The sequence below is a fragment of the Anabrus simplex genome, chromosome 2, assembly GCF_040414725.1.
Source record: "Anabrus simplex isolate iqAnaSimp1 chromosome 2, ASM4041472v1, whole genome shotgun sequence".
Taxonomy (NCBI): domain Eukaryota; kingdom Metazoa; phylum Arthropoda; class Insecta; order Orthoptera; family Tettigoniidae; genus Anabrus; species Anabrus simplex.
The window spans coordinates 908859721-908872034 of NC_090266.1; the positions used below are offsets into that span (position 1 = coordinate 908859721).

The 12314-nt window shown below is 36.9% G+C and overlaps 1 protein-coding gene across 6 annotated transcripts in view; it reads right to left on the bottom strand.

The window, feature by feature from the left end:
• LOC136863178 (general transcription factor IIH subunit 1) overlaps nucleotides 1-12314 on the bottom strand; it is a 506000-nt gene that overhangs the window by 71928 nt on the left and 421758 nt on the right. For all 6 annotated transcript variants that reach the window (XR_010859163.2, XM_067139528.2, XM_067139529.2 and 3 more), the window contains exon 9: nucleotides 8078-8269. Coding sequence is in view for 5 of the 6 variants with exons in the window: in XM_067139528.2 (XP_066995629.2) it covers nucleotides 8078-8269 (192 nt within the window). In the remaining variant the exon portion in view is untranslated. The remainder of the gene's footprint in view (nucleotides 1-8077; nucleotides 8270-12314) is intronic.

Here is a 12314-nt window from a genome sequence, read left to right on the forward strand (position 1 = left end):
ACAAGCTCACAACTGTGTGCCCCTAACCACACAGCCAACTCGCTTGGCGAGGTAAGACTTGTACATTTGTATTTCCAGATAATGTGATAGTGCCGGGATACGTTTCATTTTTTGCTTCGACTCAGATTCTCCGGTTCTGTTTCTCTTTGCTTCCGTTCTGTGTTTACTTCTTTTTCCTTAGCACTCACTCCACGAGAACAATGAACCATTTCTTAATCTGAGACTATGGCAACCTCTCCACCCACATCTTGTATTGTAATCTATAATCTTCATTTCCGTATTGACAAATTGCACAATAAAAAATAGGAGAGGATTTCCACCAATCAATACTTATTTATTGCATATATTAAACTACAGGACCGGTTTCGACCTCATATACAAGGTCATCTTCAGCTGAACCATACATACATATTTATATAATGAAGCTTTGATTAAGACTGTGTTGTTAAAGGAATGCTATATGATGATGATGTACATTTAGTCACATACAAATGGGGCGTATATGTCATTCTGTACAATATTGCAACTGTATGTCTAAAATATTATGTTGAAGGTCTTAAAATTAGTGTATAAAATATGTCTTTACTTAAACTAACTTATATATATATATATATATATGTACAAGATAAATACAATATATAAAAACACTTCATGCATATGAACATTCGTTTTTGCTTGTTGGTCAATACTTCGACTAACTTCCGTATTTAAGTCTTATTTACAGTTGTACACTTCAGCTGCTATTCTTGGAGTTTGTAAAATTGCATGGATAAAAAGTTTTGTCTTCCTGTGTATATGTGGGATAAAACACTTTCAATTTTAAAAAGGTGCCAAATGTATGGATGAAATTCAACTAAAATATGTTCAGCTCTGCTGTGTGTGTTGCCCTTTTATTGGAACCAATTCATGTTGTCCTGTGGCGTCCGTAAATTTGGATGACATTGGGTTCAAAGTAGTGGCTCCTTTCCCATTTGTAGCTGTGCGATGATGTTATGTTTATCTGTGGAAGATAAGATTGAGTTATAAGTGATATCGTGTTGGAGGAATGTCTAAGGGTTATGTGTGTGAATTAGAATATGTACTTACTGTTGTTGGTGTAGCTGAGTTGTGTTTGACGTGCGAGCCTGTAATGTACTACTTCGTGTTCTTCTTGGGCTCATACTAGCTGCTGTGAGGGGAAGGGAAGGAGGGTTAGGGAGAGTTGTTGTTGTGGGGGTAGGGGTGGAGCTGGGTGTGTTGTTTGGTGTTTTTCTGTTGCGTGTCGCGTTCTGTTTATCGATTAACTTAAGGTAAGCGTTTTTTAGGGCGGGGATAACTGTATTGAAGATGATGTTAGTTTTTTCTGTGATTTCATTTATGTTGTAATTTGGATTGGTGTTCTGATCTAGAGTGATGTAAAATTCTTCTGTTATGTTGAGCAGGGGGCCTTTGGGGTTTATGTTTAGGATTTGCATATCGTTATCGATGTTTGTAAAACTGTGTTTATAGTTTGCGACATGTTGTCCTATTGAGGAAAAATGATTGTGTTTCACCACGTTTATGTGTTCGTTATATCGGGTTAGGAAGTTTCTACCGGTACGTCCGATATAGCTTGTCTCGCAGTTATAACATTTGATACGGTATACCCCTGAGTTGATATAGATGTTGATTCCCATAGGGAACCTGAAACATTTGTTCCGAATGAGTAAATTCATAATACCAATATAAATGGTCCGTTATTGGACATTATAAATTTTCCAGCTAACTCATTCTTGGTTGCCAGCGTTTCGCCCCCATGTGCTAGGCTGGGCTCATCAGTTGGTACCTAGCACACCTACCAAGACGCATGGCTAGTGCATACCGTGGAGGCCACTGCGTAGGCTAATTGTAGCCACCGGCAGTGCCAATGCACTATGACAGACTTTGTCTCATTACCAAAGATTGATGCCTGCTTGGGCATCAGATGATATAGATGTTGATTCCCATAGGGAACCTGAAACATTTGTTCCGAATGAGTAAATTTATAATACCAATATAAATGGTTCCTGAGTGGTTGTATTTGTTGTTGCTGTTGATTGTCCTGACGTTGTGTATGATGTTGGTACTATTGTGTGTAGTTCTGAATGCTATTCTTAGGTTATGTTTTTTTAAAAAGGCTCAACATAACAGAAGAATTTTACATCACTCTAGATCAGTACACCAATCCAAATTACAACATAAATGAAATCACAGAAAAAACTAACATCATCTTCAATACAGTTATCCCCGCCCTAAAAAACCCTTACCTTAAGTTAATCGATAAACAGAACGCGACACGCAACAGAAAAACACCAAACAACACACCCAGCTCCACCCCTACCCCCACAACAACAACTCTCCCTACCCCTCCTTCCCTTCCCCTCACAGCAGCTAGTATGAGCCCAAGAAGAACACGAAGTAGTACATTACAGGCTCGCACGTCAAACACAACTCAGCTACACCAACAACCGTAAGTACATATTCTAATTCACACACATAACCCTTAGACATTCCTCCAACACGATATCACTTATAACTCAACCTTATCTTCCACAGATAAACATAACATCATTGCACAGCTACAAATGGGAAAGGAGCCACTACTTTGAACCCAATGTCATCCAAATTTACGGACGCCACAGGACAACATGAATTGGTTCCAATAAAAGGGCAACACACACAGCAGAGCTGAACATATTTTAGTTGAATTTCATCCATACATTTGGCACCTTTTTAAAATTGAAAGTGTTTTATCCCACATATACACAGGAAGACAAAACTTTTTATCCATGCAATTTTACAAACTCCAAGAATAGCAGCTGAAGTGTACAACTGTAAGTAAGACTTAAATACAGAAGTTAGTCGATGTATTGACCAACAAGCAAGAACGAATGTTCATATGCATGAAGTGTTTTTATATATTGTATTTATCTTGTACATATATATATATATATATATATATATATATATAAAAGTTAGTTTAAGTAAAGACATATTTTATACACTAATTTTAAGACCTTCAACATAATATTTTAGACATACAGTTGCAATATTGTACAGAATGACATATACGCCAGTTCACGCTAAGACGTGCCCCATTTGTATGTGACTAAATGTACATCATCATCATATAGCATTCCTTTAACAACACAATCTTAATCAAAGCTTCATTATATAAATATGTATGTATGGTTCAGCTGAAGATGACCTTGTATATGAGGTCGAAACCGGTCCTGTAGTTTAATATATGCAATAAATAAGTATTGATTGGTGGAAATCCTCTCCTATTTTTAATTGCACATCTTGTATGCCATTCCATGCTTTTCCGAAGGCTACCCGACTCCTGATGAAAGTTTTTATTAACACATTGGAGACTGTGTCTTAAGGTGGCATATGGGCAGGCAGACCATCATCTTTTTGAGGTTTTTAAAAATTGTAGAAAATAGTAGGTAGGTTGCAATGTAACATGTATATATATTCAAGAAATAAAAAGTGTCTATTCTACAGATCAAAAAAGTTTCATTAAGATCTAATGAATACTTTTCACATTACACATTTTCCAACGGTATACCTTTTGCAACAACGAAAAAGAAGTCTGACAACAAAGTCTTACGCATAATGAGTTTTGATTGTGGAATAGTTTGAAGCATTCAGAGACAGAAAGTGCTACAGAACACACTGAATACCACCAGCATGTCCCTTTTCTCCTTTTTTTCCCATTTTCCGCTTGTCCTTTATCTGCACAAGCTTTGCAAGTGCATCCAAATCACCAAAAGTACCCGGCGAATGTGAATCAGTCCCTGTCTTTGAATTACCATAGCTTGCGTCACTTTGTTCTAAATGAATCTCCAGTCATATGAAGAACATGAAACATTAGCTAAATAAACTACAAAGTGCAAAATCACACCTGGGTGGTATATGATAGATTAGGGTATAAATACCTTCATCACTAAGATGAAGTTCAAAATCAGGGTCTAGATCTGAAGTATCTACCTCTTCTTCTGAACCACTATCATCAAAAATGTCTTCTAAAATCTCTACAATTCCACTTTCATTCAATGATCTAATCATGATAGCAAAAACAATGCACAGTCTGAACACTTTGCACGATGTAAACAAAACTCTGAAAGCGCGCGCCTTGAGCAGCTGGAAGCACGGAGTGTAGAAGCGAACTCGAGCAAAAATAAGCTGCTATAAGTTCGAGAAAACAATGACAGAGGACACGAACGCACGGTATAGCTCTTATAGAAGTTCTTTAAAGTGGTATGTATAGTTTCCGCCCAATTCTCGTCCTGGCTTTATTGAAAATACAACAAATACGCGGGCCCGAGTTAGCCTTGGGCATGGTCACTCTGCGTTGTTACCCCACCCCGATACACATTCGGGCTCGGTCTCCAATGTGCTAATAGGGAATAAAAAACCTTTCATACAGGTACTGCCATGGGAGAACACAAGGATAATTTTGACAATCTACCACCAATCTTTGTATTTCTTTAAGCCATTCATTTGTTTGGCATAAAACTGATCAAAATCAACATTTTTTCAATCAAAGTTTGAAAGCTCTATCTAGTCAGCATGAGATAAAAAGTGACCAAACTGAAGGATATCTTGATCAGACAGATGTACAGTGACATAATGGTCTATAACTGTGAAGCTTTTCAGTCTGTCAAAACTAATGCAGAATTAATAAAATGAGAAAATACCTGAAAAAGATTGCAACCATTAATATCTTGACCCCTAACGGCAAGACAGGAGAACTAACAGAACACATGGAAAAGGACACTGCATTGTTCGAATTGAGTGAAACTAACTGGAAATGAAAGGGAAAGAGGAAGGGGGCTTCAGTTGTTCTGGAGTAGGTTTTATGGTGAAGAAAGACCTGGTACAGTAAGTACATAGAGAAGATCTACCAGGTAAATGAGAGTGTCATGAAAATCAGACATGGCTTGGAAAGTGGAGTGCAAGATTTTATCCAAGTTATATGCACCTCAGACAGGTAACACTGAAGAGAGTCTAGATGAGTTCTTGGAGGAACTGGAGACATGAATTGAAGATAAAGAAGTGGTGATAATATGAGACATATGCAGGACGAGAGCTACTACTAGATTTTTGTGAGAGGAATGGATTAATAATAGGCAATACATAGTTCAGAAAGAAGAACAGCAAAATTTAAATAAATATAAAAAATTAAAAAACCTACATATTGTACTGGGATTGACCTTACATCATGTACTTCTTAAATAAATTATGTCATAAATAATTTATAAGGTATTAGCGAGTGTACTTTCAGCACTAATAACAACAAAGTCTCGCTGGAGCAAGTAGTCAACCCGCGACAACGCCTTCTTCATCGCTCAGCCAGCACGTGTTCAAGGATAAGTTACGTCATAAGATCTGGAAATGTCCATGCAAGAAATTCGCTATCCTCTAAACCAATTTAGGTATTGATTCAGAAAAAAAGGGCATGTTATAGAACGCATTTCAAACTTCTCCACATGTTAATTTCATCAAGATCTATCTGGGGATAGCAGAGATATTTCAAGTAATATAAGCTTTGGCCATATGACGACGCAAGCACGTTGGAGGTATAAAAGCCGGCTGCTTGAGCCATGGGTACCTCAGTGATCACCAGGAGATCGGCTACGCTGACTTGCCGGGTAAAACGTCGTGATTATCAGAGAACAAAACTCAGCCCGAAAGAAGTAAGACATTAACTTCGAAGTGAACTGTGAATATAGCCTGTGATGACAAACTTGTGTTTTTCATGAACAAACTTTACTTTGCTATTTGTTTTACGTCGCTCTGACACAGATATGTCTAATGGCGACGATGGGATAGGAAAGGCCTAGAAATTGGAAGGAAGTGGCTGTGGCCTTAATTAAGGTACTATTTTTTTTTGCTATGGGCTTTACGTCGCACCGACACAGATAGGTCTTATGGCGACGATGGGATAGGAAAGGCCTAGGAGATGGAAGGAAGCGGCCGTGGCCTTAATTAAGGTACAGCCCCAGCATTTGCCTGGTGTGAAAATGGGAAACCACGGAAAACCATTTTCAGGGCTGCCGATAGTGGGATTCGAACCTACTATCTCCCGGATGCAAGCTCACAGCCGCGCGCCTCTACGCGCACGGCCAACTCGCCCGGTTAATTAAGGTACAGCCCCGGCATTTGCCTGGTGTGAAAATGGGAAACCATGGAAAACCATCTTCAGGGCTGCCGACAGTGAGGCTGGAACCCACTATCTCCCGATTACTGATTTTACTTTGGAACTTATACATTTCACAAGTAAGAGTCGACAACGAACTTATATTTTTGTGAGTGAACTTGATTTAGAACTTGTAGATTTTACAAGAGAAATTGTCTTCGAACTTGTACTTTTGCTATAGAGAGTTGAACTGGTACTCACATCCTCGTGTGTTATAACTGTCATAACTTTTCTGAAGGTTTCATTATTTCAAATTCTGATGAGCTTTGACTTTGATCAGTACACGAATAATAGACTTATCATTCCAAATAGAGTAGTTTTGAATTCTTTAGTAAAGGTGAATAACATTTAGAAATAAACTTGAACATTTCCAATGAAGAGACTTTACATTCTTTCATGAAGTGAATAGCATTTATGAATCAAACTTTTCTCATAGACATTAGCCATCAATGAGTGCAGTAGTATGGCAGAATTACTTTAGGCATTTAGGCTGCTCGTCCACTGGAAGCGATTACGCGCGATTACGAGATCAGGCAACTACGTGTATACTAGCGCGACTGATCCCAAAGCAAAGATTGTAACGGAACCACGTCCACTGCAAGCGACCTCGAACAGCGATTATAGGTGACAACAAGCGACAGATCCCACTCGAAAGGGATCTGCCGTGTGTAGTCGCCTGTACTCCACGGTTCCTGCAAGCATCCGGTTGTCTGTCGTCATATGCAACATTACTTTTATCATTTGTCATGGATGTAGATAGTGAAAAGTTGATAAGTGCAGTTTGTGAAAGAACACCACTATGAAATATGAAAGATAAATACTGTAATTCGCAAGATATACAAAGCAAACTATGGTTAAAAGTTGCAGAGGAAGTGGGTGTTGATAGCGGTAAGTACTCTTATTACATTATTATTTATTTATATAATATGCCACACTGAGTAGCTCAGACGGTAGAGCGCTGGCCTTCTGAGCCCAACTTGACACATTCGATCCTGGCTCAGTCCTGTGATATTTCAAGGTGTTCAAATACGTCAGCCTCGTGTTGGTAGATTTGCTGGCACGTAAAAGAACTCATGCAGGACAAAATTCCCGTACCTTGATGTCTCCAAAAAACCATAAAAGTGTAGTTAGCGGTACATAAAACAAATAACTTTATTATTATTTTGAATATATTATTTTTATAATTTCAATACGGGAACATATGCAGTTCCTGTTGTAATATAAAATGAAAAGGAAATGAAAAAAAAGCAAATTTAAGTGGAAAAATTACCTAAGAGAGTATGATTGAAAACAGCATTTAGAGACTTTTCAAATTAGATTTAAAGGTTTTATATTTCTGTTTAATCCTTTTTACTTTTTTTTCTTATGGACTGTGTGCTTTTCTCTCATTTTTGTATTTTACACTGATAAATTAAATTGCATACTTAATTCGATCTTTGAGTCTTTAATAAATATAAATAAATATAAAAAATAAAAATAAATATAAAATAAAATAATGAAAATAAAAAAATGAATATCAACACTTTTTTTTAAAATAACTATTCATATCATTTAACTTAGAGTCATAGTTAAACATTCCAGATGTAAGTTCCTTGTGGGTACAGTTTTCTCTTAGACATAATGTTTGTAGTGGGTATCCACAGGCCACGGGGATTGTATCTAAACAGGATGTGAAGTATATTTTGATAGTTAAAATTAAGTATGAAAAAATATTAAATGTGAAAAACATACAACACCATATAGTCCCCCCCCCCCCCTTGTTTTTAAGCTACTGTACATCGGTGCTATATCTGAGGTACCTTTTCAATCCCTCCCTCATCAAAACATTAGAATCAAACCCTTTAAACTAATCACCAATTAGCTGAACAAACTTACCAATCAGACTCTCATCCTGGAAGCCCATTGTCATGAGTGCTCCACCAGGCGTCAACTCTCCCAATGCACTCACAGCAGCCGCAGGTGAAACAAGGGGAGGCTTATGTGGGGGACGCGGTGCACACCAACCCTCAGCCTCCTTAAGAATACGGTTAAATACTGTCCCCAGATCTTTATTTTTTTCATTTTCTCCTGAAATAACAAAACAACATCATTTAACAAGGTAGCAAACTTAAACTTAGACCTATGTCCAGTAACTCAAAAAAGAATGAGTGCACAGTATATAGTACAAGTTCCTTGCAGGTACACATTTTTTACAAACACTTGAACCTACAGATTTAATGTCTGTTGTCGGTAACCAAAAGGTTTGTATCTACATGAGAGGCGAGTTATATTTTAATCTATTAAAGAAACTATATAAAATAGTTTATGCTGGGTCCACCTTGTCAACAAATACATTTTTAATGATTGAAAATTATTTATTTTTCATACATATTTCAGGAACAATATCCATTCCCTTCATCAGTGATGAATTCTTTTAGTTCATAGTGGAGGGAAATCATCTTCCGCATATTTGAGATGCCTGTTTTCTCGAGCATTTACTGTATTTCGCAGTTCTACAAGTGTTGCAAAATCTAGGTAGACCGAGTTCGATAGCTGCAGTCGCTTCTTAAGTGCAGCAAGTATCCAAGTTGTTACTTGTAACAGTATCCAGTATTCAAGAGATGGTGGGTTCTTGAACCCCACTGTTGGAAGCCCTAGATGGTTTTCCATAGTTCATCAGTTATTAGTGATGAAGGGAATGGATATTGTTCCTGAAACATGTATGATAAAATAAATAATTTTCAATCATTAAAAGTGTATTTATTGACTTGATCAAAACAGGATCAAATAAAATACCTATTTTGGTTAAGTTTATCAACAGTTATATTTTAATAAGTAAAATTAAGTCTGATGAAAGATTAAACGTGAAGAACATACAAAAACTTGCGCTCACTCTTTATTCGAGCAATTATACATCTATAGTGATGGTCAATCCACCAGAAACTCAGTTTGTACGAGTAATTACCATAGCCATCAGGTGGCCATGAACAATGCATGCTGGTAGTTGAGAAGTGTGAGACAATACTATGTGTAGTACCATTATTTAAAATTAATATTTTGTCTCATTCATCACTAAAGCATTCCACTGTATATACCCATAATATAAAAGAAGCATTTTGACAGATAGGACTGGAAGAAGGAGCATTGTACGTGCTACTGCACGGTGTTGACACATTCCTTTCTCCATCCCTTCGCTTCTGGCTCACTTGTTTCTTTGTTCAAACTGCTGTGATCTGTTGTACGTAACTCAGAACATGTAAATGCCATAAAACACAATAATTTTTCCTCGATACGCCAACACATCGAAGATTATAAACATAAATTCACAAACATTGAAAATGACATGCAAATTTTGAATATAAATACCAAGGGCCCCTTGCTCAACATAACAGAAGAATTTTACATTAATCTAGATCAATACGCCAACCCTAATTTTAACATAAACGAAATCACAGAAAAAACAAATGTCATATTTAATACAGTCATTCCATCCCTAAAAAATGCTTATCTCAAGAGAATTAGTAAACAAAACTTGACACGTGCCAGAAAACCACCAGAAGACACGCCCAAATCCACCCCTGCCCCCTCAACAGCCACTCCTCCCGCCCCTCCACAGCAAACGGCATTAGCCCGAGACGGACACGAAGTAGTACACAACGTGCTCTCAAACCATATACAACTTCAAGACCACAATAGCTGTAAGTACATGCATAGTTTCTCTCACATGACCGAAGACATTCCTTCAACATATTAGTATCACTTACACCTTATTCTTATCTTTCACAGATAATTTCTACAATATCACACAACTACAAAAGAGAAGGAACCTCCACTCTGGTTTATTGTAACACATCATCATCTTAATATGGCAAAGAACACTACGACTCATCCTTTAATGTAAACAACTGGATTTTATATACGACAAGCTGTAATTTCTACACTCCCTTCCAAGCCTTCTACACTACGTCTATATTTTATCTTTTCGAGATGCAAAATGTTCTTATCCTTTGTGTACATGTGGCAAAATATTTTTCAAATGTGATATTGGTATTTTAAATGTAACTCATATTACAATTCAAGCTACTGAGTTTTTTAACATAATGCACAGTTGTGGACAACTGGACTTATTAAAACACTTAAACTGAAGAATTAAGAAATAATGCAAGAAACTCGAACATTCACTAGCATGAAAGTGTTTTATGCACATGTTATTATTTTATGAATACTCATATGTTAGTTTTAAATTTTAGTCTAATTGAAGAACTAAGAAACAGTGCAAGTCATAAACGTGAACTTTCACAAACATGAAAGTGTTCTATGCATATGTTGCTTTATCTCATGTATACTTATAAGTTGGTTTTAAGTTTAAGAATATTCACTTTTCTCAGATGCGTAATTTGACAAATTCCCTACTCATGTTACCATCACAAGACATTCCTTTCTAAATAGGGTAATGTTTACAATTGTACGATGTATTATACGTATAAGTATGTCCAGCTGAAGATGACCCGTTAGGGTCGAAACTGGTCCTGTATTATTAATAATAATAATAATAAGTAAGTATTGATTAGGTGGAGTTCTTATCCTCTTTGCATTTGTGAGAATTATCAATACGGATATGAAGCTTATAAATTACGATACTGGATACTGGCCGCACTTAAGCGACTGCACCTATCGAGCTAGGTGTGTACCTTAATTAAGGCCACGACCGATTCCTTCCCACTTCTAGCCCTTTCCTATCTCGTTGTTGCCATAAGACCTATCTGTGTCGGTGCGGCATAAAGCAACTTGTAAAAAAATAAATGTAGGTAGCAACTAGCAGCGTTTCTGCTTTGAAATCCGGTATTTGCAAATTGCAGGGCAGCGCACATGTGCAAGTTAGAGCTAACCAGACGTGTTAACGCTCAGTGCAATCTGTTGCAAACATATATTCTATGTGAGCATTTTGCATACTACATCATATAATCTCGTGGTAGCCGATTACTCTGGGCTTCACAGGAACAAGATATTGTGTCGTAACTTTTTTATGCCCAAGTACAATGTGCAGTACCAGCGGTAACAGAAAAATGCACTCACTCCAAGCTACCAACAAGTGTCAAAGTGTTCTGCAGCCCGAAAACTAGCAAGTTTTTGCAAGTAGAAGAGGAACATCCAGAATATGTGATATTGCAGTGCATGACAGATGTGCAGTTTTTCATGAAACGCTATATTTAAAAAGACATGTGCACGAGATTAGTGTCCCAGATTTCAAGGCAAGCCTAGGTTTCATAGTACGGTTTATCGGAAATATTCTTTCTCTGCGAAGGCAAGCCTAGGTTTCATAGTACGGTTTATTGGAAATATTCTTTCTCTGCGACGACAAACATCACTGAGCCAAAGAATGCCAACAGTTTCAAACATAAGGTTATCAAAATTCATCATTTTGCAATAAGAGGGCATAAAGAGAAATAATGAAGGGTTTAGTGAGAGAGGGAGCTATGCTACAAACCATGAATAACTGACTTTAAAAAAAAAAAAAATCATGTCCAGGCTTCTCCTGACATCCTGAGTCTTCCATGTTGATTAAAACGTCGTGGCAATGCTACCGCGCTTTCTGCACCAGTTCTTCAATACTTCTTCTTCTTCTACTTCTTAGAAGTTTCTTGAGCTCTGTCTAATAGCCATTATCAAGTCACTAGACTTATTATCAATTATCTTCAGGGAAACAGATTTCATTTTCACTAGGTATTTCTTGAATTGTTCAACACATTTAGAAAATGTAGTTTAGCTTGTTATTATGTTAAAAAATGTTAATTGACAGGTTATGTAGAGGAGGATGTGATTTGTGTGCGTTTAGAATGCTCACTATGCAAAAAAAATTATATATTAATATTATCCAAAATTTTTGAATAGCTAAGTGACAATGTAGGGTGCTTAACGAGATTAGCTACAGTTGTTGAAACTTGTAGTGTTTGCAATATCAGTTAATTTAAAAACTTTTTTCTATGTAGCATGAAAAGGGAGAATTGAAAAAAAGATGGTCGAAGTCCGCAATGCTATTATTACATGAACACATGGATGAGCTCATCAGTTTAAATTTGAATTTATAAGCCTGGGTAAGAGTGTGATTAAATCTTAATCTGATAATGGTAAT